The sequence below is a fragment of the Panulirus ornatus genome, chromosome 4, assembly GCF_036320965.1.
Source record: "Panulirus ornatus isolate Po-2019 chromosome 4, ASM3632096v1, whole genome shotgun sequence".
Classification (NCBI taxonomy): Eukaryota; Metazoa; Arthropoda; class Malacostraca; order Decapoda; family Palinuridae; genus Panulirus; species Panulirus ornatus.
The window spans coordinates 87,063,483-87,091,314 of NC_092227.1; the positions used below are offsets into that span (position 1 = coordinate 87,063,483).

At 39.7% G+C, this 27,832-nt stretch overlaps 1 protein-coding gene across 3 annotated transcripts in view; it reads right to left on the reverse strand.

The window, feature by feature from the left end:
• The window catches only part of LOC139746135 (uncharacterized), a 216,196-nt gene extending 191,014 nt beyond the window's left edge, over window positions 1-25,182 (reverse strand). For all 3 annotated transcript variants that reach the window (XM_071657011.1, XM_071657004.1, XM_071656995.1), the window contains exons 1-3: window positions 24,961-25,182; window positions 19,269-19,392; window positions 106-1,304 (exon numbers count right to left, since the gene is read on the reverse strand). In XM_071657011.1, the coding sequence (XP_071513112.1) occupies window positions 106-1,304; window positions 19,269-19,392; window positions 24,961-25,095 (1,458 nt within the window). In that variant the 5' untranslated portion in view covers window positions 25,096-25,182. The remainder of the gene's footprint in view (window positions 1-105; window positions 1,305-19,268; window positions 19,393-24,960) is intronic.
• Between the last annotated feature and the right edge of the window lie 2,650 nt (window positions 25,183-27,832).

The following is a 27,832-nucleotide window of genomic DNA, read 5'->3' on the forward strand; positions in this document are numbered from 1 at the left end:
TTCCTAAAACCCAGGAGGATAGCACCAGTAACATACCTCCCAAACAGCCAAACAACTACTGCCTACCTACAATTACTATTTATACTAACATACTACTATACTTACTATAAGGGGATTTCTAGCCTGCACAACAATTGCTCGATACCACATGCCATCCTCAGGATACTTAGCCAAGCACATGAGACCTCTTTTAAGTCTGCCCTCCACTGGTCTTAAGGTGCTTTCTTGAAGTTTTGCCTGCATCTTCTCTAAATTTTCCTGATTTTCAGTTAGCTGCAAGTAAACAATTGCATTTTCTTCATGGACATATGAAATCACTGCATTACACTTATATGGGAGATATAGCTCCTCACAATGTTCTGGTATAATCATCAGCAGGACTGACTGAGAGCTCAAAAATAGTGATACCGTGGTTAGTTTATCATTATACTCAATCACATGGCCTACTAAGGGACGCTCCAAAACAAGTGCAAAAAATTTTTTTGAAACGTCATCATCTTCAATCCGTGGAAGTCCATGCAAACAACATCTATAGGTCAGAACTGGTATTGCTATCAACTCTTCAGGAAGTGACCAAATATCATCAAATGATTTATGCACTGTTAAGCCTTTATCAACACAGTACACAGTTATATCCTGGTTGGATTCTATCTTTACGACCAGACCTCTACAAGGATGCTGATTAACAAAACATAACACAGCATTACCTTCTTTAGGGCAAATCCTTTCCAATTTCTTTAAGTGGACTAAGAGAAGTAATTTTTCATCAACTACTTCCTGTTTAGCTTTCTGCTCCTCAAACTGTAAATAAAAGTTCCATGGGCCTTTATCAATTTTCAGAACATGACAATTTTCACATGAACCTGGTGCCATTCTAATCTGAGAATACATAAATGACCAGGCAGGTTGTATTTCAACATCAACACCAGCTTTACGAAGGAATTTCATTCTTAGCTTGCCTAAACATTTCTCAATTGCAGCCTTTTCCTTGGCCAACAAAACAGCAATAAATGGTTCTCCTCCTGGACCAAATGGACTGATATAAATTACTTTCTGATTATTCTCTCTGAAGAGTGCATCTACTGTTTTATGTTCGAGTTCTGCTTTGATCAAACAAATGCTGTCTGATGACCATTCATCATCCACTGGGTAAACATCAGCCAAAATAAAACGTTGGTAAATAGATTTGTGCTGTCTAATGAGTGCCGGGCAGGAATATAACTGGCCTAATCCTACCTCAAGATCCACCTCACCTTCATCAACCAGGAGCACTTTCACAGTACCATAGTGAGTAGGAATCCAGTCTGAAAATAAAATAATAATAATAATAATAATAATAATAATAATAATAACAATAATAATAATAATAATAATATTTTTATATCATTTATTTTGCTTTCTTGCTGTCTCCCGCGTTAGTGAGGTAGCGCAAGGAAACAGACGAAAGAATGGCCCAACCCACCCACATACACATGCATATACATACACGTCCACACATGCAAATATACATACCTATACATCTCAACATATACATATATATACACATACAGACATATACATATGTACACATGTACATAACTCATACTATCTGCCTTTATTCATTCCCATCGCCACCCTGCCACACATGAAATAACAACCCCCTCCCCCCTCATGTGCGTGAGGTAGCGATAGGAAAAGACAACAAAGGCCACATTCGTTCACACTCAGTCTCTAGCTGTCATGTAATAATGCACCGAAACCACAGCTCCCTTTCCACATCCAGGCCCCACAGAACTTTCCATGGTTTACCCCAGACGCTTCAACAATAATACAAATCATAATGTGCCCTTTCTTCATCTGTTCCCTGGCACTATCTCGCCAACGCAAAGGGGTGGCAATGTTGTTTCCTATGACTGGGAGGTGCTGGCAATGAATGAGAGTAAATATGAATATATATGAGTATAAAGGTGTATGTAAGTATATATGCATATGGCGTATTAGCTTCATCTCCTCCTTGGATATCAACTGGCTGTTCTAAGCCTTCTCTCATTCTTGTATCTCCCCTGACAATGTGATTACACGAAATTGCACTTGGGAACTTATTGTGTTTCATTTGCCACATGGTTATCAGTAAATAATAGATCACACACACCACTGAACAAATTTTTTTTCATACTTTTCATACCATTTACTGCATCAGTGAGGTAGCACTAAGAACAGAGGAGTGAGCCTTTGAGGGAGTATTCTCACTTGGCTCCATTCTCTGTTCCTTCCTCAGGAAAATTAAAAACGAGAGGGGAGGATTTCCAGCCCCCCACTCCCTCCCCTTTTAGTCGCCTTCTACGACACAGGGAATGGGTGGGAAATATTCTTTCTCCCCTATCCCTAGGGATATTGTATGAAAAGGTAAGAGAGATATGTGATAATAAAATGTATGTGTTTGAGAGAGCAGAAGAGGGTGTATTGAAATGGTTTGGTGACATGGAGAGAATGAGAGAGGAAAGATTGACAAAGAGAATACGTGTGTCAGAGGTGGAGGGAACGAGGAGTGGGAGACCAAGCTGGAGGTGGAGGGATGGAGTGAAAAAGATTTTGAGCGATCGGGGCCTGAACATACAGGAGGGTGAAAGGCAAGCAAGGAATGAAGTGAATTGGAATGATATGGTATACTGGGGTGGACGTGCTGTCAATGGATTGAACCAGGGTATGTGAAGCGTCTGAGGTAAACCATGGAAAGTATTGTGGGGCCTGGATATGGAAAGGGAGCTGTGGTTTTGGTGCAGTACACATGACAGAGACTGAGTGTGAGCGAATGTGGCCTTTGTTGTCCTTTCCTAGCACTACCTCGCATGCACCTGGAGGGGGGGGGGTGCCATTTCATGTTTGGCAGGGTGGCGACAAGAATGGCTGAAGGCAGCAAGTATGAATATGTACATGCGTATATATGTCTGTGTATGTATATGTGTGTGTATAGGTATGTATATGTGCATGTGTGGGCAAGTATGTATATGCATGTGTATGTGGGTGGGTTGGGCCATTCTTTCATCTGTTTCCTAGCATTACCTCGCTAACGTGGGAGACAATGACTAAGCGTAATAAAAAAATATAAACATGTGTGAGTGTGTGTGTGTAGAAGTCTTTCTTCCTCTGTTTCCTGGTGCTATCTCGTGAACGTTTGAGGAAGCATTCGAGTGTGAAAAAATTATCATTTTTCTTTTATGTATATATACTTGATCGCTGTTTCTCATTAGCAAAGTAGCACCAAGAAACAGACGGAGAAACTTTAATTTTTTCATGCCCATCCACTGTTTTCCCAATTAGTAACGTAGCATCAGGAACAAAGAAAGGCTACATACGCTGACATCTCTTCTCTCGCTGTTTGGTGCAATGCATCAAAACCACAGCTCCTTATCCAAAACCAAAACCCACAAACCTTTCCATAGTTTCTCTGGCCACTTTACATATGTCAGTCCACTGACACCATGTCATCCACTGGATGCCATATCATTACAATTCACTCTATCCAATGCATGCTCTTAACCTTCCGACATGTTCAGGCTCCAACTGCTCAAAATATTTTTTTGCTCCATCCTTCCATCTCATATGGTCTCCCCTATCCTTTCCCCTCTACTTCTGACACATATATTCTTTTTGTCAACCTCTCCTTACTAATTCTCTCCATATGTCGAAATCATTTCAGCACATGCTGTCCAACTCTCTCAACCACAATCTTTTATTACCAAACCACTAACCTACACTTTTCTAGATTATCCAATCAAACAACCTCACACCATATATTTTTCTCAAACACTTCATTTTCAACTCATCCACCCCATCTGCAAATGCATTATATCCATACGACATCTGAGGGAATACTATTCTTCTAAACATAACCTTTTCTCCCTCTCATGTAACAACCTCTATTTGCACAGAAACTTTGCCCTCTCACCCATTCTATGGCTTACTTCCTGTCACATTGTTCTGAGTGCTGCAGTGTCCACCCCTAGGTATCTAAAATGTTTCACTTCTTTCAAATTTTCTCCTTTCACATTCAAACCCCAACTAACTTGTCCCTCTGCCCTGCTAACCTAAATAACCTTGATTTCATTCACATCTACTCTCAACTTTCTCCTTACACACACATTCTCCCACAATTGTTCACCTTCTTGGGCAGTTTCCTACAAGAATCTGCCACCAGAGCTGTCATCAGCAAACAGCAAATGACTCACTCTCCCCCCCCTCTCCCCCTACAGATTGTACTTACCCCTCTTCTCCAAGTCCCTTGCATTTACCTCACTCACCCAACCACCTGCAAACAAATCAAACAGCCAGGGTCATATCATACACCCTTGCTGCAGACTAACCTTCACCTGGAATTTCTCTCTCCTGTCTTCCTACCCGTACACACAAGTTACTTTTTTTTTTCTTTTTTTTTTTGCTTTGTCGCTGTCTCCCGCATTTGCGAGGTAGCGCAAGGAAACAGACGAAAGAAATGGCCCAACCCACCCCCATACACATGTATATACATACGTCCACACACGCAAATATACATACCTACACAGCTTTCCATGGTTTACCCCAGACGCTTCACATGCCCTGATTCAATCCACTGACAGCACGTCAACCCCGGTATACCACATCGATCCAATTCACTCTATTCCTTGCCCTCCTTTCACCCTCCTGCATGTTCAGGCCCCGATCACACAAAATCTTTTTCACTTCATCTTTCCACCTCCAATTTGGTCTCCCTCTTCTCCTCGTTCCCTCCACCTCCGACACATATATCCTCTTGGTCAATCTTTCCTCACTCATTCTCTCCATGTGCCCAAACCATTTCAAAACTCCCTCTTCTGCTCTCTCAACCATGCTCTTTTCATTTCCACACATCTCTCTTACCCTTACGTTACTTACTCGATCAAACCACCTCACACCACACATTGTCCTCAAACATCTCATTTCCAGCACATCCATCCTCCTGCGCACAACTCTATCCATAGCCCACGCCTCGCAACCATACAACATTGTTGGAACCACTATTCCTTCAAACATACCCATTTTTGCTTTCCAAGACAATGTTCTCGACTTCCACACATTCTTCAAGGCTCCCAGAATTTTCGCCCCCTCCCCCACCCTATGATCCACTTCCGCTTCCATGGTTCCATCTGCTGCCAGATCCACTCCCAGATATCTAAAACACTTCACTTCCTCCAGTTTTTCTCCATTCAAACTCACCTCCCAATTGACTTGACCCTCAACCCTACTGTACCTAATAACCTTGCTCTTATTCACATTTACTCTTAACTTTCTTCTTTCACACACTTTACCAAACTCAGTCACCAGCTTCTGCAGTTTCTCACATGAATCAGCCACCAGCGCTGTATCATCAGCGAACAACAACTGACTCACTTCCCAAGCTCTCTCATCCACAACAGACTTCATACTTGCCCCTCTTTCCAAAACTCTTGCATTCACCTCCCTAACAACCCCATCCATAAACAAATTAAACAACCATGGAGACATCACACACCCCTGCCGCAAACCTATATTCACTGAGAACCAATCACTTTCCTCTCTTCCTACACGTACACAAGCCTTACATCCTCGATAAAAACTTTTCACTGCTTCTAACAACTTGCCTCCCACACCATATATTCTTAATACCTTCCACAGAGCATCTCTATCAACTCTATCATATGCCTTCTCCAGATCCATAAATGTTACATACAAATCCGTTTGCTTTTCTAAGTATTTCTCACATACATTCTTCAAAGCAAACACCTGATCCACACATCCTCTACCACTTCTGAAACCACACTGCTCTTCCCCAATCTGATGCTCTGTACATGCCTTCACCCTCTCAATCAATACTCTCCCATATAATTTACCAGGAATACTCAACAAACTTATACCTCTGTAATTTGAGCACTCACTCTTATCCCCTTTGCCTTTGTACAATGGCACTATGCACGCATTCCGCCAATCCTCAGGCACCTCACCATGAGTCATACATACATTAAATAACCTTACCAACCAGTCAACAATACAGTCACCCCCTTTTTTAATAAATTCCACTGCAATACCATCCAAACCTGCTGCCTTGCCGGCTTTCATCTTCTGCAAAGCTTTTACTACCTCTTCTCTGTTTACCAAATCATTTTCCCTAACCCTCTCACTTTGCACACCACCTCAACCAAAACACCCTATATCTGCCACTCTATCATCAAACACATTCAACAAACCTTCAAAATACTCACTCCATCTCCTTCTCACATCACCACTACTTGTTATCACCTCCCCATTTGCGCCCTTCACTGAAGTTCCCATTTGCTCCCTTGTCTTACGCACTTTATTTACTTCCTTCCAGAACATCTTTTTATTCTCCCTAAAATTTAATGATACTCTCTCACCCCAACTCTCATTTGCCCTTTTTTTCACCTCTTGCACCTTTCTCTTGACCTCCTGTCTCTTTCTTTTATACATCTCCCACTCAATTTCATTTTTTCCCTGCAAAAATCGTCCAAATGCCTCTCTCTTCTCTTTCACTAATACTCTTACTTCTTCATCCCACCACTCACTACCCTTTCTAATCAACCCACCTCCCACTCTTCTCATGCCACAAGCATCTTTTGCGCAATCCATCACTGATTCCCTAAGTACATCCCATTCCTCCCCCACTCCCCTTACTTCCATTGTTCTCACCTTTTTCCATTCTGTACTCAGTCTCTCCTGGTACTTCCTCACACAAGTCTCCTTCCCAAGCTCACTTACTCTCACCACCCTCTTCACCCCAACATTCACTCTTCTTTTCTGAAAACCCATACAAATCTTCACCTTAGCCTCCACAAGATAATGATCAGACACTTTTGATAAAAACTCCTCAATGCTCCAAGTACCTTTCCTCCCACACCATATATTCATTAAACACCCCACATATGCTTTTTCTAGATCCATAAATGCCACATACTAATCCTTCTGTTTTTCATGTATAATTCTTACATATCTTCAAAGCACACATCTGATCTACATACTTTCTACCACTCCTGGAACCACTCTGTCCCACCCCAATCATGCATTCACCCACTGCACACGCAGACATTAACAATGATAATACATACACGCATACCGACGGTAGAAAAAAGGCAAATTTAGTCCAGAAATCTATTCCAAGGAAAATAAGTTTAATGTAGACAAATGCCTGGAGGATCATTAAGAAATGCCATGAACTTATATCCTGTGCAGTTACTGAAAAACCAAACATTACTGCAATCTCAGAAATGTGAGTAAACTCTCTGAATAACATTTAATTGCCGAGTTAAACCTGGATACAAACTATTTACAAATGATCACATATACAGGGTAGGTGGTAGAGTTTTGACCTATGTTTTTAACAATTTAAGCGCTATCAAAAAAAGCAAAGTAAACATACACACTTAAGACTCTCTATATTGACATTACTAACAAGTTCAACCGTAAACTATGACTCAGCGTTATTTAGAGAACTCCTAAGCAAAAAACAATGATAAGATGCTATACAATGAAATCAAAACTACAGTATAGTAAACAGTAAAGAGGTTACAAATAGTAGGAGACTTCAACAGTCCAATCATAAACAAGAACACGTTAACAGGTGAACAAGAGGGAACGAGACTAACAGCTGATTGAAGACACTTTACTAGAACAGTTAATTAAAGGACCAACTAGAGGTAAAAACATTCTTGATCTTGTTCTCACCAGTGACACAAACTTAATCAACTCCTGCATAGTATGAGAGAATTTCTCAAACACCAATCACAGTATGATTAATCTAGATTAAAGATAAATTTTGATTATGAAATAAATGACAACAAACTCTTGATCCCAGATTGCTGGCCAGCAAATTTTGAAAACAGAAGACATGAAATTCACAGTTCCCATTGGACAAAATTTCTTGACATTAACACAGTAGAGGAAATGTGGAATAACTCTAGAAACATACTACTCGAGACTGAAAATAAATATATTCCATGAATTATGAATTATATCAAAATCAAGAATGAATAGGAGAACAGAAGGATTACCCTGCCAAAAGAAAAAAACATAAAAGAAATTCACATCAATGAGAACCAATGAAAATCACCAGAAATTAATCAAAATCCAGAGTGTAAGATTGTCATAAGACAGAGTAAATGCAGGGAAGAAAAAAGAATTTCCTTGAAAGTTATGAATAATCCTAAGGAATTCTTTAAATACATTAGACAAAAGACGACAGAAAAAAGAAGGACTGGACCATTACAAAACAAGCACAACACAAACTACCGACAAGGAAATGCCTACCACAGTAAATTATTCTTTTAACTCAGTATTCACAAATAAAGAAACACCTCGAATACCGTAACCAAAGAAAATGTTTCAAGGATCTGATGAAGCAGAGTTGAAGCTTAGAGAAATAAAGAGCTCCGAAGTACTTAAATACCTGGACCAATTAAATCCTAACAAATCCAACGGTCCAGATAACTTAGCTCTAAGATTTTTAAAGTTGGTCAGGAGATAGCTGATATAATCCATATCAAAAATATTCCACAAATCTCTATTGGATGGTCAGGTGCCAAAAGACTGAAAACTAGCAAATGTTACTCATATCCATAAAAAAGGAGACAAAAAGTGTGCCTTGAACCACCACCAAATTAGCTTTACGTCATTGTCAGGTAAAACAATGGAAAATATAACTCAAGATAAAACTTTCACATTTCTAGATCACAATATTATATTGGACAACCAACATGGTATCTGCAATAGATCCTGCCTGACAATTTGGCTGTAATCATTAAATACTATTTATCAGAACTGGAACAAAAAGTATATTTAGATTTCCAAAACCAGAGAAGAGGTAGTAAAAGCTTTGCGGAAGATGAAAGCCGGCAAGGCAGCAGGTTTGGATGGTATTGCAGTGGAATTTATTAAAAAAGGGGGTGACTGTATTATTGACTGGTTGGTAAGGTTATTTAATGTATGTATGACTCATGGTAGCAATACTCCTGAAACAGGAGTTGTGGGAGTATGTGATAGAGTGTAAGAAAGTAAATTCTCGATTAATATGGGTAAAACTGAAAGTTGATGGAGAGAGGTGGGTGATTATTGGTGCATATGCACCTGGGCATGAGAAGAAAGATCATGAGAGGCAAGTGTTTTGGGAGCAGCTGAATGAGTGTGTTAGTGGTTTTGATGCACGAGACCGGGTTATAGTGATGGGTGATTTGAATGCAAAGGTGAGTAATGTGGCAGTTGAGGGAATAATTGGTATACATGGGGTGTTCAGTGTTGTAAATGGAAATGGTGAAGAGCTTGTAGATTTATGTGCTGAAAAAGGACTGATGATTGGGAATACCTGGTTTAAAAAGCGAGATATACATAAGTATACTTATGTAAGTAGGAGAGATGGCCAGAGAGCGTTATTGGATTACGTGTTAATTGACAGGCGTGCGAAAGAGAGACTTTTGGATGTTAATGTGCTGAGAGGTGCAACTGGAGGGATGTCTGATCATTATCTTGTGGAGGCTAAAGTGAAGATTTGTATGGGTTTTCAGAAAAGAAGAGTGAATGTTGGGGTGAAGAGGGTGGTGAGAGTAAGTGAGCTTGGGAAGGAGACTTGTGTGAGGAAGTACCAGGAGAGACTGAGTACAGAATGGAAAAAGGTGAGAACAATGGAAGTAAGGGGAGTGGGGGAGGAATGGGATGTATTTAGGAAATCAGTGATGGATTGCGCAAAAGATGCTTGTGGCATGAGAAGAGTGGGAGGTGGGTTGATTAGAAAGGGTAGTGAGTGGTGGGATGAAGAAGTAAGAGTATTAGTGAAAGAGAAGAGAGAGGCATTTGGACGATTTTTGCAGGGAAAAAATGCAATTGAGTGGGAGATGTATAAAAGAAAGAGACAGGAGGTCAAGAGAAAGGTGCAAGAGGTGAAAAAGAGGGCAAATGAGAGTTGGGGTGAGAGAGTATCATTAAATTTTAGGGAGAATAAAAAGATGTTCTGGAAGGAGGTAAATAAACTGCGTAAGACAAGGGAGCAAATGGGAACTTCAGTGAAGGGCGCAAATGGGGAGGTGATAACAAGTAGTGGTGATGTGAGAAGGAGATGGAGTGAGTATTTTGAAGGTTTGTTGAATGTGTTTGATGATAGAGTGGCAGATATAGGGTGTTTTGGTCGAGGTGGTGTGCAAAGTGAGAGGGTTAGGGAAAATGATTTGGTAAACAGAGAAGAGGTAGTGAAAGCTTTGCGGAAGATGAAAGCCGGCAAGGCAGCAGGTTTGGATGGTATTGCAGTGGAATTTATTAAAAAAGGGGGTGACTGTATTGTTGACTGGTTGGTAAGGTTATTTAATGTATGTATGACTCATGGTGAGGTGCCTGAGGATTGGCGGAATGCGTGCATAGTGCCATTGTACAAAGGCAAAGGGGATAAGAGTGAGTGCTCAAATTACAGAGGTATAAGTTTGTTGAGTATTCCTGGTAAATTATATGGGAGGGTATTGATTGAGAGGGTGAAGGCATGTACAGAGCATCAGATTGGGGAAAAGCAGTGTGGTTTCAGAAGTGGTAGAGGATGTGTGGATCAGGTGTTTGCTTTGAAGAATGTATGTGAGAAATACTTAGAAAAGCAAATGGATTTGTATGTAGCATTTATGGATCTGGAGAAGGCATATGATAGAGTTGATAGAGATGCTCTGTGGAAGGTATTAAGAATATATGGTGTGGGAGGAAAGTTGTTAGAAGCAGTGAAAAGTTTTTATCGAGGATGTAAGGCATGTGTACGTGTAGGAAGAGAGGAAAGTGATTGGTTCTCAGTGAATGTAGGTTTGCGGCAGGGGTGTGTGATATCTCCATGGTTGTTTAATTTGTTTATGGATGGGGTTGTTAGGGAGGTAAATGCAAGAGTTTTGGAAAGAGGGGCAAGTATGAAGTCTGTTGGGGATGAGAGAGCTTGGGAAGTGAGTCAGTTGTTGTTCGCTGATGATACAGCGCTGGTGGCTGATTCATGTGAGAAACTGCAGAAGCTGGTGACTGAGTTTGGTAAAGTGTGTGGAAGAAGAAAGTTAAGAGTAAATGTGAATAAGAGCAAGGTTATTAGGTACAGTAGGGTTGAGGGTCAAGTCAATTGGGAGGTGAGTTTGAATGGAGAAAAACTGGATGAAGTGAAGTGTTTTAGATATCTGGGAGTGGATCTGGCAGCGGATGGAACCATGGAAGCGGAAGTGGATCATAGGGTGGGGGAGGGGGCGAAAATTCTGGGGGCCTTGAAGAATGTGTGGAAGTCGAGAACATTATCTCGGAAAGCAAAAATGGGTATGTTTGAAGGAATAGTGGTTCCAACAATGTTGTATGGTTGCGAGGCGTGGGCTATGGATAGAGTTGTGCGCAGGAGGATGGATGTGCTGGAAATGAGATGTTTGAGGACAATGTGTGGTGTGAGGTGGTTTGATCGAGTGAGTAATGTAAGGGTAAGAGAGATGTGTGGAAATAAAAAGAGCGTGGTTGAGAGAGCAGAAGAGGGTGTTTTGAAGTGGTTTGGGCACATGGAGAGAATGAGTGAGGAAAGATTGACCAAGAGGATATATGTGTCGGAGGTGGAGAGAACGAGGAGAAGAGGGAGACCAAATTGGAGGTGGAAAGATGGAGTGAAAAAGATTTTGTGTGATCGGGGCCTGAACATGCAGGAGGGTGAAAGGAGGGCAAGGAATAGAGTGAATTGGAGCGATGTGGTATACCGGGGTTGACGTGCTGTCAGTGGATTGAATCAAGGCATGTGAAGCGTCTGGGGTAAACCATGGAAAGCTGTGTAGGTATGTATATTTGCGTGTGTGGACGTATGTATATACATGTGTATGGGGGGGTTGGGCCATTTCTTTCGTCTGTTTCCTTGCGCTACCTCGCAAACGCGGGAGACAGCGACAAAGTATAATAAAAAAATATATAATATAATGACTCATGGTGAGGTGCCTGAGGATCGGCGGAATGCGTGCATAGTGCCATTGTACAAAGGCAAAGGGGATAAGAGTGAGTGCTCAAATTACAGAGGTATAAGTTTGTTGAGTATTCCTGGTAAATTATATGGGAGGGTATTGATTGAGAGGGTGAAGGCATGTACAGAGCATCAGATTGGGGAAGAGCAGTGTGGTTTCAGAAGTGGTAGAGGATGTGTGGATCAGGTGTTTGCTTTGAAGAATGTATGTGAGAAATACTTAGAAAAGCAAATGGATTTGTATGTAGCATTTATGGATCTGGAGAAGGTATATGATAGAGTTGATAGAGATGCTCTGTGGAAGGTATTAAGAATATATGGTGTGGGAGGCAAGTTATTAGAAGCAGTGAAAAGTTTTTATCGAGGATGTAAGGCATGTGTACATGTAGGAAGAGAGGAAAGTGACTGGTTCTCAGTGAATGTAGGTTTGCGGCAGGGGTGCGTGATGTCTCCATGGTTGTTTAATTTGTTTATGGATGGGGTTGTTAGGGAGGTGAATGCAAGAGTTTTGGAAAGAGGGGCAAGTATGAAGTCTGTTGGGGATGAGAGAGCTTGGGAAGTGAGTCAGTTGTTGTTCGCTGATGATACAGCGCTGGTGGCTGATTCATGTGAGAAACTGCAGAAGCTGGTGACTGAGTTTGGTAAAGTGTGTGAAAGAAGAAAGTTAAGAGTAAATGTGAATAAGAGCAAGGTAATTAGGTACAGTAGGGTTGAGGGTCAAGTCAATTGGGAGGTAAGTTTGAATGGAGAAAAACTGGAGGAAGTAAAGTGCTTTAGATATCTGGGAGTGGGTCTGGCAGTAGATGGAACCATGGAAGCGGAAGTGGATCATAGGGTGGGGGAGGGGGCGAAAATCCTGGGAGCCTTGAAGAATGTGTGGAAGTTGAGAACATTATCTCGCAAAGCAAAAATGGGTATGTTTGAAGGAATGGTGGTTCCAACAATGTTGTATGGTTGCGAGGCGTGGGCTATGGATAGAGTTGTGCGCAGGAGGATGGATGTGCTGGAAATGAGATGTTTGAGGACAATGTGTGGTGTGAGGTGGTTTGATCGAGTAAGTAACGTAAGGGTAAGAGAGATGTGTGGAAATAAAAGAGCGTGGTTGAGAGAGCAGAAGAGGGAGTTTTGAAATGGTTTGGGCACATGGAGAGAATGAGTGAGGAAAGATTGACCAAGAGGATGTATGTGTCGGAGGTGGAGGGAACGAGGAGAAGTGGGAGACCAAATTGGAGGTGGAAAGATGGAGTGAAAAAGATTTTGAGTGATCGGGGCCTGAACATGCAGGAGGGTGAAAGGAGGGCAAGGAATAGAGTGAATTGGATCGATGTGGTATACCGCGGTTGACGTGCTGTCAGTGGATTGAATCAGGGCATGTGAAGCGTCTGGGGTAAACCATGGAAAGCTGTGTAGGTATGTATATTTGCGTGTGTGGACGTATGTATATACATGTGTATGGGGGTTAGTTGGGCCATTTCTTTCGTCTGTTTCCTTGCGGGAGACAGTGGCAAAAAAAAAAAAAAGAAAAAAAAAAAAAAAATTCCAAAAGGCTCTTCATAAAGTCCCTCAAGAGACTTTTACATAAACTCAAAGCACACAGAATCAGTGAAGAATTCTATACATGGATCAGAGACTGGCTTACCGGAAAAAAGCACTATGTAGAATTAAATGGCAAAGCATCTGATTGGCTAAATGTAGCAAGTGGTGTGCCACAGGGGCTGGTGCTAGGTCCCATTCTTCTCATAATATACATTAATGACCTAGAACTCAAGTTTCATATCTAAGATTTCCAAATTTGCTGATGATATTTAACTAGGAGGGAGAGCTATAAACAGGTGGGACTGAAAACTGATTCACAAGGATCTTAACTTACTAGCAGAGTGGTCAAACAGATGGCAAATGAAGTTTAATCCAGACAAGTGCAAAGTTATGCACTTTGGAGACAGGAATCTACGTTATGATTACAAACAATTCAGAAACTTTCTATCTCAATGAAGGAAAGGACCTTGGAGTTGCCATCGGTAACAATCTGAAGTACACTAAACTGTGTCAAGCAGCATGTGAAAAAGACAACCAAATGTTAGGTTTCATAGCCAAGAACATAGATTACTAGCCACCAGAAATAATTCACACTTTAGAAATCTCTTAAGTACACATGGTTTCTCAATCGGGGAATCCCCAAGGGATTTTTTTTTATTTGGTGGGGGGGATTGGGACCACAGATCAGCAGACTCAAAGTGTTGGAATATTGGTCATCCACAAACTACAATTCAACAGATTGTACATAATCTACAGGACATCACACTTTATTGAATGTCACAGTTTAAATTAAAAATAAAGATAATTATTTAACTTTTTTATGTGAAAATATACATTTACAGTTATCTTTGATGCTTTATCTTTATCTACAAAATCTGGAGCCCATCATGAGTGTCAAAAAAGATGGTACGAAGAATCATACATTCAATATGGATTCATATCCATCACCACCTATGGAGAAGAAAGGCCTCAATGCATTATTTGCAGCAAAGCTTTGTCAAATGATTCTATGAAACCAACAAAGCTGAAGCAACATTTGTAGAATATTCATCCTCAACATATGGACAAGGAAAAAAGCTTTTTTGACTGTCATGGGAATGCTCTCAAAAAGATGAATCATTCCACAAAATGAACCAAAAGGTTACTAAAGCTTCTTATGTCTTAGAACTGGAGATAGCAAAGCAGACAAAAAAAACAAAAAAACAAAGGGGATACTTTGATCAAACCATGCACTCTCAACATGGAGGAAATTGTATTGGGAAATGTACTGGAGAAAAAACTTATAGCAGTTTCACTATCATACAGTAATATTCAAAGGAGGATCAGCAACATGACTGTTGACATCAAGGATCAAACTGTGCAGATCAGAGGATCAGCATCATGGCCATTGACAACAAGGATCAAGTTGTGGAGATCAAGTCTGTTGCTGTTGTTTGCATGATATATTCACTCAGGTTCACTTGAGAAGTTTCTCTCTTGTTATCCTCTTGAAACAACTACCAAGGACTCAGATATTTTGGAAAAGGTTTCACATTTCTTTGAGTCAGAAAATGTTTTGTGGGATAATGTCTGTGGGTGCTGTACAGATGGAGCATCAGCTATGTTGGTGACAAAATCTGGATTTCAAGTGTGTGAAAAAGTGAGCTCCAAAAGTGGAAGTCATCTATTGTATGATCCATCGTCAGGCACTAGCCTCTAAAACACTTCGAGCTCCAAGAGGGAAGGTTTTGGATCAAACAATTAATATTGTGAATTTTGTCAAAGGAGTAGCTCTCAACTCCAAACTTTTCAAGCAGATATGTACTGACATGAATGCAGGCCATCATTTACTTTTTTCCACACAAATGTTTATGTTATCAAGAGGAAATGTAACTGAGTGAGTATTTGAGCTCAGAGCTGAGCTCAAATAATTTTTTGAGGTTCAAGGAAAGATGGAATTTTTTGCCTGGCTGGATGATGAGGAATGGATCATGTACCTTCCCTATTTGGTTGAGATTTTTGAGCAGCTGAATAAACTGAATCTTCAGATACAAGGAAGTAATACAAACACCATAAAATTACATGAGTTTACATTAGAAAGACAGACAACAGGAGGCCTGATTGGCCCATGACTGGGTTGTCTGAAAAAAAAAAGGAAAAAGAATCTAACTTGAAAAAAAAATGTAATTCCGCTCAGTAATTTTTCTAGCTATCACTGACTACCTGCTGCTGCACATAGGCCTTGCACTGTCCCCATTACTAGTTATCTATATGTTTATCTGTTATCTATATGTGGATCTGTCAGCGGATGGAACCATGGAAGCGGAAGTGGATCATAGGGTGGGGGAGGGGGCAAAAATTTTGGGAGCCTTGAAAAATGTGTGGAAGTCGAGAACATTATCCCGGAAAGCAAAAATGGGTATGTTTGAAGGAATAGTGGTTCCAACAATGTTGTATGGTTGCGAGGCGTGGGCTATGGATAGAGTTGTGCGCAGGAGGATGGATGTGCTGGAAATGAGATGTTTGAGGACAATGTGTGGTGTGAGGTGGTTTGATCGAGTAAGTAACGTAAGGGTAAGAGAGATGTGTGGAAATAAAAAGAGCGTGGTTGAGAGAGCAGAAGAGGGTGTTTTGAAGTGGTTTGGGCACATGGAGAGAATGAGTGAGGAAAGATTGACCAAGAGGATATATGTGTCGGAGGTGGAGGGAACGAGGAGAAGAGGGAGACCAAATTGGAGGTGGAAAGATGGAGTGAAAAGGATTTTGTGTGATCGGGGCCTGAACATGCAGGAGGGTGAAAGGAGGGCAAGGAATAGAGTGAATTGGAGCGATGTGGTATACAGGGGTTGACGTGCTGTCAGTGGATTGAATCAAGGCATGTGAAGCGTCCGGGGTAAACCATGGAAAGCTGTGTAGGTATGTATATTTGCGTGTGTGGACGTATGTATGTACATGTGTATGGGGGGGGGTTGGGCCATTTCTTTCGTCTGTTTCCTTGCGCTACCTCGCAGGCGCGGGAGACAGCGACGAGGTATAAAAAAAAAAAAAAAAAAAAAAAAAAAAATGTTTATTTCTGGTGTTTTTCTTCAAGTATACATGGATTTATAACATATTTATCTTAATGACTTCTGAAGGAATTTATAGTGTTAGCATTCACTAAGTCTGATGATAACTTATTCCAGTGCTCCACATACGTATACGTCTTTTAGCTTCACAATGACTTAATCCATATGTTCAAAATTCTGAACAAGTTCAATAAAGTAAACCACAAGCATCTCTTCAAAATAAAAAAAATACAGTTACCAGGACAAATATTTCATAAATACAGGTATACTCTGAGAAAAACGCCAGAAATAAACTGTGTAGATGACAGCAGTAATGGGAACCATAGAAGGCTAATGTGCAGCAGTGGGTAGGTGGTGATAGCTTAAAAAACTGCTGAGTGGAATTATATTTTCTTGTTAAACTTTTTTTTTTTTTTTTTTTTTTTACCAGACAACACAGTTGTGGGCCAATCAGGATTCCTGTTGTCTGTTTTGCTCATGTAAACTCCCATAGAACTTACCAGGTACATACACAAAACATACTTCTATAATTGAAACACTCACCTTTGTCCCCCTTGCTCTATATAATGGTATTAAACATGCATTCTGCCAATTTTCAGGAACCTTATCACAACCCAAACATACAGTGAAAATCTTAACCAACCAATCAACACTGCAGCCACCTCCTTTCTTATAAATTCAACTACAATACCATTCACTCTTGGCAACATGCCAAATTTCATCCTAGGCAAGGTTTTCACCACCTCTTCCTTCTTCACCAAAACATATTCCATGACATTCACTTCTCATACCTTCCTGACCGAACATCCAACATCTGCCACCCTATCATCAAACACATTTAACAATCCTTAAAAATACTCCCTCCATCTCCTCCTCACCTTATCACTACCTGTTACCACTTACACATTTGCCCCTTTCACTGATGTTCTCACTCATTCTCTTGTTTTCTCTCTATCAACCTCCTCCTAAAATATCTTATCCTCCCTTAAATTTACTGATAATTGCTCATTTGCCCTTTCTCAACCCCTATACCTTCTTGACCTACTGTTGCTTGCTCTTGTACTTCTCCCAGTCATCTGCACTTCTTCCCTGTAAATAACACCCTAAACACCACTCTCTTCTATTTTCCAACACTCACTACCCTTTCTCACCTGCCCATTCCCCATTTTCCACACATCACGCATTTCTCATAAACATACTAGCACTGCTTCCCCAAATACCTTCCTTTTCTCACCCATGCCCTTTGCATCTTTTACTCTCACCTTTTGCAAATCTACACCTAATCTTTCAGGTACATTTTCACATAGATCTCTCCTCTAAACTCACTCACTTTTATCACCCTTTGCTCACTCAATCATTTTCTCTTTTCCAGAAACCTATACATATCTCCACCCTTGCCTTCATAAGGTAATGGTCAGACATCCCACCAGCTGATCTTCTCAATGCAATCACAGCAAAGTCTCTTTACTATATGCCTATCAGTTAGTATGTAATCCAATAATGCCCTCTCAACATCTTTCCTATTCACTCATGTACTTATGAACCTCTTTTTAAACATGGTATTCCCAATCACCAGTCCTTTTTCAGCACATAACTCCACAAACTGTTCACCATTGCTATTCACCTCACCGAAAATACCCTAAGTTCCTAAATTATACCCTAAATTGCCACACTACTTACTCTTATTTCAATCAACCAACACTAACATCTAGTCAACAGCATCCAAACTCCAAACACACTCACTCAACTGCTCCCAAAACAATTGCCTCTCATCACCCTCCTTCTCATGGCCAGGAACATAAGTACTAAAAATCAACCTACCTCCAGAAACCCACTTTCATTTTTACTCACAACAGTCTACATCTCCCTTATGTGCTCTCTTCCACACATTCCCAAAACTCCTGCCTAATCAGTAATGCTACCCCTCCCTTGGCTCCTACCCTCACACAAACTCCTGACTTGACCCATGAGACATTCCCAAAATCCTGCTACTACTACTTCAATGTGGACCTCTATGGTGTAGTGGTTACCAAACCTGACCATAAGGCATCAATGAGCCACCCAAGATAGAGCACATAGGTTTGAATCCTGGTTGCAGCAGCCAGTCCAAAGTCAAACCCAGCAGTTCATCCTCCCCTAGGGGTTGGTCAATGAAACGAGTATCTAGCTCAGATTGGAGTGTCTGAATGTGTGTATGTAACCAAGATGAGAAGAAAGAGAGATATAGGTAGTGTATTTGAGGAAAGAAACCTGGATGTTCTAGCTCTGAGTGAAACGAAGCTCAAGGTAAAAGGGGAAGAATGGTTTGGAAAAGTCTTGGGAGTAAAGTCAGGGGTTGGTGACCAAAGTTCAACTCTTGTGTGCACTTGAAAAAAACATACTAAATTTTCAAATTAGTGATAAACTCTATAATATGTTATCCCTGGGGATAGGGGAGAAAGAAAACTTCCCATGTATTCCCTGCATGTCATAGAAGGTGACTAAGAGGTGGGAGTGGGGGCTGGAAATCCTCCCCTCCAGTTTTTACTTTTCCAAAAGAAGGACCAGTGAATGGGGCCAAGTGAGAATTTTCCCTCTAAGGCTTTGTCCTCTGTTTTTGATGCTACCTTGCTTATGCAGGAAATAGCAAATATGTATGAAAAAATCATAACATTTTTATTATTATTTTGAACCTTTACATTAAGATTAAAAGGTTATCACAAAACATAGCTTACCTGTGATTAATGCTCTATATACCCGGAAACCAGCATTAGTAACCAATTGTGCTAACACCAAATTCTGCTCATCTAAAGCTGTTAATGGTGATCTTATGCTGTAATCATCCAAGAGAAGACGCACCTAGAACAGAAAGAAACCAGGGATGGTCAGGCATTTCACACAGTGCTTACTTTCAAACAAATGTAAATCTAGCAGAGGACTTCAATCATTTCATTTACTTTCTTAAAATACCTTGAAATATAAATACTTTATCATACTGTGTGAACACTTAATTTCATTTTGAATATAAATAAAATACAACACACTTGTATTGCAAAACAAATATTTTGTGCATTCAAAACTTTCTCTATAATTGCATAAGTGCATGCCAGCCACCAGACAGTAAACTTATGTGTTCCAATCTAACTAACAAGAATCAAAGCAGTTTATAAACTACCTCTAATCTTGTCTATGGATAATATCTTCGACTTGAACACTATCATCACTTCACCTAGTTCCTTGTCAATAGCAAAGAAAAGAAGCACAAGAACACTGTTCAGCAATGAGGACAAAGTAAAAATCATACAACATACTAAGCAAAGCAGAAGTTTGTTTTTCATTGTAAATGACATAAACAAATAAAGCACAGAACAAGACAATTTTGCTGAACTGAAAAATATCCAGTCATCAAACTGCAAGCTGAATGGCAAGTTGTAGTAGTAGTCTGGCAGATGGACAAGAGACTAATCACTTCCCTCATTACACTTAGCATAACTACTTACCCTGATCAGTTAAATACTTTGGTGTTACTGGACTCCACTCTCCAAACCAGTCTACATACCCCTAGTAATTAAGAAGCAAAACCTTGAGCTGCAAGAGTCTTTGGAAAGATCTCTGAAGTAGCACCTGGATTCTTTCTTGGAAAGATATCATGAGGTAATATATGGGAGTGGACTTAGCAGCAAATGGAGCCAAGGAAGCAGACGTGAGTCACAGGGTGGGGGAGGGAGTTCTGGGAGCCATGAAGAATGTGTGGACAGGGAGAACGTTGTCTCAGACAGCAAAGGTGAATGGGTGTGAAGGAATGGGGGTCTAGCCAAAGGGGCTTTTCCATATTACAAGGGAGCGATGGTGATTTTCATAACAGGTACCACTTGATTTATGCATAACTGATTTATGTCTTTTCTAGAATAATGTGCATGATCCATTTACACCTTTTTTTAACTTTATTCAGGCTTGAATTTGGAATAACATGACCATCACTAAGCTGGCATAACCATGATGTGGTGTTGCCAGCACCATGCGAAAAGCATGCATACACATGGTATAGATAGTCTATAGTCATGATGTTACAGCATTCTGTGCCACAGTGTACTGTACACTGCACATGTTTTGTCCCTTGCATCATTCCACCAATGCATCTTTCAAGTTCTACTCATATCAGTGGTGCTAAGGAGCATGAGGCCATCAACAATGAGGATAAGATGGATGTGCACAAGCATTATAAGAGGGGTGAATGAACAGATGATATTAAGTGTGCCCTTAGATTTGAATCTACTTGATGGACTATTCATGACAGTAAAGAGAAGATCTAAGAGAGTGCCAAGAGTGGACCATTAATCTGTGCAACTGAGACCTTGTACTTCCCAAGTTTGATAATGGTGAGACTGGAACAAATGTTGACCACACAAATCAAACATCAAACTCATGAAAACATTCCTGTTGGCATTCTTGCGATACAAACAAAGATCCAGTGTATATACAATGACTTGGTAGTGGAAGAAGGAGCAGCAAAGACATTTCACGCAATTCCTGGTTGGTTCACAAATCTTAAGGAAACACTACAATTGGCGCAACATCAAGATGACTGACGAGGCTGCTTCTTTTGATGTCTTTGCTGCATAAAATTTTTCCAGGAAACCTCAAGATCATTATCAAGGAAGGCAGTTATTTCCCTAAACAGACTTTTAATGTGGATGAGACCTGATTATTTTGGAGAAAAATGTCTTAAGAACATACATTTCCCATGAAATGAGTGCACAGGGATTCATAGTTTGTTTATGAAATTTTTCATTGTACAAGTATGTACATTACAGTATTTCACAGTATTTCATATTTCCTGGTATTGTTTTTCACAGGTATACCATTCAGTTCTGACTTTCTAATAAAACCCCCTATTCTCCATTACCAAACTTAATTCATGCGATTCTAATTTACACAGCCATTTTCAAGTTTAACTAACACAACTGAGAGGTCCCTGAACTGCAAATGGAAAGCCAGTGGCCATTCCAAATTGAAGAGGTAAACTGCAAACAAGATCTAGATTTTGGAAAGCTATGCAATCAACTGACTATGCAACCTGATGTCACTGCTCAGGCACTTCTGAAAGAGGTTTCAAGGATGGAGACTGTGTGTAATGTCTTCAGTGTAGAGTCAGCATGCAGAGCAGTTTATTGATACCTTGCATAAGCTAGGGTGTGTCTTCATGTACACAAAGGATTAAGACAACAGGGCAACACAAGTTTAAAACTCTCCCCATACAATAAAGGTGGTATTCATTGGTACAAAGAGGAAGTGCAACCATGGAAACTGCGTGGAACTAATTAAAACCTCTGAGAGTACTGACTGGATGAGGGAGTCCTATAATATGGACCAATGCTACAGGTCCTGTGTAATCTACATTGACAGAGTCAGAAAAGGGGTAACTCTGATGACCAATACAGGAGGACCAAAATGCAGAGATATGGTTTAAAAAGAAATGTAACCAAGTGAGAGAGCCCTGGGATTTACTATGCAGGGAGATAAAAGACACTGCATCCATTCAGCATGTGAGAGATACTGGAGAGTATGGAAAGAGTTCTGCAAGGTAAGAAGGGAGGAACAAAGGGATTTTGAAAAAGGAATTGCACAAAAAAGCAAAGAGAATCCAAATCATTCACACAAGTTCATCAGGCACAAACAATCAGTGAAAGGGCAACTAATCAGGGTAAGGGACCAAGAGGGAATATTTCTCAAGGATGATGAGGAAATATGAAAAACATTGAATAAGTTCACAAAAGTGTTTTCACGGTAGAGGACAATAACATAGCAGCATTACCATGGTGGGCTGGGGATGAAGTCTATGAATTCATATTAATTGACAGAAATGACATATTTGGGCTACTGAAACAGCCTGTTGCATACAAGGCCATGGTGAAGTCTCCCTATATGTACTGAAAGAATGTGCAGAGGTCCTTGCTAGACCATTAGAAATGTTCAAGAAGCTGTTAGTGGAAGGTATAGTTTCAAAGATGAGGAAAAAGGTAAATATTGTGTATCTAAAAGATTAATACATGACAGAAAGGATATCTAAATATATCCCACATGTAATTTGCTTAGCATCACATATGTACACGATCTTTTTCCTATGTTACCATCCTCTGGACAGTGTCAACTTTCATCCAACAAATGCACAGTTCTGGTTCTATATGCCTTTACTCAGTGGGTAATTAAATCCACTATGGTGAGGGAACAAGTTTGCTTGTAAAGTCTTCAAGGGGATCAAATCACTAAATAAGCCAACTGACTTCCAAACCATATAAAAATGGAATATGAAAATATATGCCAGATAGATGCATAGAAATTTACAAAAGGCATCATGCATAAGTACAATGCTCAAGCAAATTACTTTCAGGATGCCATTAGACATCCCTCCTGTGACTGGCACAGATCAACATGCATACCTTCATGTCTTAGCTTGCACTCTAAACTTCAATTACATTATGATGCACGACCCCATCTACTAGCCACTTAAAGGGAATCCTCTAAACTGAGAGAAATTAGCCAATATTAGACAAACGACTCATCACTGGTACTTAAAATGAAAGTTTATTTTCTATATATAACTTGTTTATGTTACTTATTGATAATCAAATCATACACGTTCCCTCTGCTTCATTTATCCTTCCTTGCTTTTGGGCTATTCATTATCAAAAGAAATGTTGATACTAATTACATTGAGCAACTGAAGGATTTGAATGTCCAATGGGAGATGGAGTCCTTTTCAGGAAAAAAATAGAAGACACACTTACCTATTATACATATCTCTTCTTTCATGACATCAATTCTGGCAGTGGCTTCCCATGCAATGTTTCCTGACAAAACCTAAACTTTATCCACATACTGGACATCATACATGGACATGTCAAGGATACCTGCACCAGATCTGTGCCTTTAAGTTAACTCATTGGTGTTTCTACCCTTCTTGCAATGAATGCATCTACTTTAAAACCATCTGCAATCATTTGTGTTCGTGGTAAAAACACTTAAAAAATTTCAGACAATTTTGTGTGCCCAAAATACTTATGAAATACCTTGTACACCCAAGAGCAGTGCAGTACAAAGTTACAGGGCATGCAGCACTTGAAAAAGAATGATTAAGCAGATACAGTTGTATGTCATTTAATGAAAATTACAATCTAGTTAATCATATAAACTACTCAAGTTTTTCATTTTACTTTCTGAAACTTTACCTCTTATGGATATAAAAAAATACTGCATTTGCCTCACTGAAGGTTTAGGGGCATAGCCAGAAGTTGGGTTGAGGGGATTTCCAAACATCTGAGCTGGAGCTAACCCAATAAAACCAGAAAAGATACATGAAAGACAGTAAAAGATGATGATCCAAGGGCATGAAAAACTACGGTAAAGATATGTTAAATAAAAATACAGGGTTGAGTGTGCAGAATAATTACAATCTAACTAAAATAATGATCTGACTCACCCTTTCCCTGTTCCTCCTCTTGTCATTTTCCCTTAATCTATCAAGACTACTTTTTTTTGATGGGGGTTTCCGGGCAACTAGGGAAACCCCCAGGGTGTGCCACTAACTAGTTACCTGATGAGACTACCAAATTTCCACACTGTAGTACATACCTGACCATGATGCAAGTTTTAATCAATTCAGTCTTTTAGTATAAAATACAGGAGGGATGCCATTTATTTACATACATCTTGTTGAGATTCATCTCAGTCTACAAACTTGAAGGGTATTCTGACAAATGGACTTTTGTTGTTAGCCATCAAACGGTCAAGTTGTTCTGACATTTGTGTTTTCCTGTGTAAATTTCTTTCAAGATAACGTAGGCATTCCCCCTGATCCTGTTCTAATTCTCAAAGTTACATGAAAGTGGTACCAAACCATTCACTATGCTCGGTAAAATCCCACTCTGTAGGAACTTCACCCTATGAGAGAAGGAGCAGCTAAAATAAAATCATATGCTAACTCATACAGACAATAAGGGAGAAAAATATACAATTTTAATCAGAATTTACACTGCAGAAGACGTGTGTTCATACAAATTACCAGCTATCCCCATATCAAATCGTGTACCCCACTATTAAAGGCATTCCCACCAAACTTCATGGCTGTAGGTACCTAATGTACCCCAGAGTAATTGCCCATTAAGTACCTGCTGAATCTTCATTATCGTACATTGAGCATGAATTCCATACTGCATTAAAATGATGAAATTCAACTTGGCCGAATCTTTAAAAAAAATTTCATATTTCCCCCATACCTAAAATCATATATCCTACATAGTACAACGGATTCGGAATATTCTTAGGCTTTAGTTGCTCTCCTATGCACAAGGATGCATGAAATGTATCATAATCTTATGTTAAAACAACACTATCAATGAGCGAGGCCAAGCAGCAGTGCTGACTTACAGCTTCCCAGCGTTGTCTGGCCTCGGCCGGGGTGAGAGTGGTGCCAGTCACCACAATCTTATTATGGTGCTCCTTCCCCACGTGGATAATGCTGATCCTACCCTTGTAACATGGCAGTAACTCTGTTGGGGACATTTCCGAGGTCGTCGCACAAGGAATCACTAGAGTCTAACGATAGTTTCTGCTGTGTTGTATCACGGCTGTCAAGGTAGTAATGGTGGTTCCCTGTGATTCTAATAAATGGCGTCAGGAACTATTATCTACAATGACAGAAATTAAATATTTCTACTTCTATATTATCTATAGCAATTTTATCAATATCGTATAAATCATGACTATTTTTTTTTACATATTCTAATCTTCAAGAAAAGAATGATTATGCTCATGATAATCTTTTTTTAACTGAAAAATAAAGTTAGAAAACGGATGAACCTTTAAGAGACTTTTCATTTTCCTTCTCTGTCAAATTTCATGTGAAATTTACGGTAGTATTTCCGAGGAAACCTTTGATAATCACTGTTCAAATGTCAAAAAAAAAAATAATTCGATTATGTTTGAGAATTAATGTCGTGAGAGGTAAAAAAAAAAAAATGTCCGGGTCAGAGGAAGCGAGTGGTACTGGAATTTCAACGCCAAACTCCAGTACACCGGACGGCATTAACACGGTCTGAAATAACAAGCATTAATTACACTTACAGAAGAAAAGAATTCTCAGGAATGGGTAAGTAGTCCAAGTCTCCTAATTATTTTTGCAATAAGATATGGGTGAACGTATTACAGTAGAGCTTATTCTTGGGAAACATTTTTCTCTGTTGCGCCTCAGAGATGTCGAGTTCTTTTGGAATATTCCAGACTCTGGTGTAGCCTTAACCTGAGTTTCCTGGTTCATGAATTCATTGAGAACCCTTTTAAGATGATATGAATATCTGTCCGCTTTAAAGGTGATGTAGTACGTAGAACTGGGGATGACTTTGGAAGCTTGTAATTAGTGAGATGTCAAAGGCTAAGTGCTTTTATGTTTCCCAGTGGTTATTTTGCAGACTAATCGACGCCAGTGCTTAAGATAGTATTTTGACGAGTCAAATTTTATTTTTGATATCAACATACTACAAATACCAATATCCACATGTATATCAATTTTGATAAACAAATAATTCAATTTTTTGACACGAAATCCTGGGTTAGAGGAAGGCTCATCCCCTTCGCCATCTTGAAGTCAAGGGAAAGTGTTGGGTTACAACATCAAGCTACCTGTCCTCAAACTGAAGGGTTTAGACCCACAGTCTTAAAAGTATGTTTAGCTCAAATCTAGACGTGTTTTATGGCAAAAGAACGTTTGAACCACTTGGCAAAATCACCAATTTCTCTTATCAATTTGAGCCATCAAATATTTGTGAGCCTTTGTCATGCAAGATGAATCTTAGAGGATTGGCTTAGTTTTATTCTATCAGTGTGACGTCAGTTATAAGCTGTTTGTTGTTTTGAGGTGCAAATGCCATTTTAATAAATTTGGTTTTCTTTGTACGTACTTCGCAATTTATCCTAATATTTATTGATTTCCTCTCATGTTTATTTAGCAAGGCTTTAGTTGCTGAGTCACTAAGTCACATAGAGTAATCACAGTCGAAAACACACTATTCTAAAACTGTTATAAATGAGATGGAGGGAAATGCTGTGGGCAGTAAGGATTAGGATAAGGGTCGGAAATACTACCTGGTATATGGGCATTCTTCTGAGCGGCCGTAAAGTTATAAATGTTAGGAACGGAAGGCTGACGTAACCTAAAACATAGCTGAACCTAACTGAGCCATGTCTAAACTATCCTCACATAAAAGTTAAGGCTAGCTAACCTTACCTAGCGTAACCGTAAAATATAACGTAAATCTCTAAAGAGTATCAGTGGTCCATGGTCTGCTATTACAACAATGAGGTGCTAGGCCTGGCAACTTAAGTGTCATGTTTGGCAAGGTCTTTTGTCAATGACCGCTACTCTCTGGGCATGAATTAAATTCTTTTTTTTTTGTTTTGTTTCCCATGTGTGTCTTTGCTGGCATGAGCCGTGTTTTTGCTCCTGTGTGAGCTGTTTTTCGTGCGTGTGTGCGCAGGCGCAGGATTTAAATTTGGGATAGTCCTGCCAAGTCATTGTGTGTGTTGGGAGGGGCCTATATATATATATATATATATATATATATATATATATATATATATATATATATATATATATATATAGTTTTTTTCATACTATTCGCTATTTCCCGCATTAGCGAGGTAGGTTAAGAACAGAGGACTGAGCCTTTGAGGGAATATCTTCACTGGGCCCCCTTCTCTGTTTTTCTTTGGAAAATTAAAAAAGAGAGGGGAGGATTTCCAGCTTCCCGCTCCCTCCCCTTGCAGTCGCCTTCTACGACACGCAGGGAAAAAGTGGGAAGTATTGCAGTGGAATTTATTTAAAAAAAAGGGGGTGACTGTGTTGTTGACTGCTTGCTAAGGTTATTTAATGTATGTATGACTAATGGTGAGGTGCCTGAGGATTGACGGAATGCTTGCATAGTGCCATTATACAAAGGCAAAGGGGATAAGGTGAGAGCTCAAATTACAGAGGTATAAGTTTGTTGAGTATTCCTAGGAAATTATATGGGAGGGTATTGATTGAGAGGGTAATAATCAAAGAAAATTTATCATAATCCACTCAGATAGCGATACATATCCAGTAAATACGATATAAAGGAGCAGAAATTATTTTTAATTTGACTTCATTTAACAGCTTAGTTGAAAGTTATAAAGGCGACTAAACCATATTTTCACATCAGATTTGTATTCAGCATGAAAAAATCTTCCTATAATAAGTTTTTAAAGGAAATCTATTTTTCTG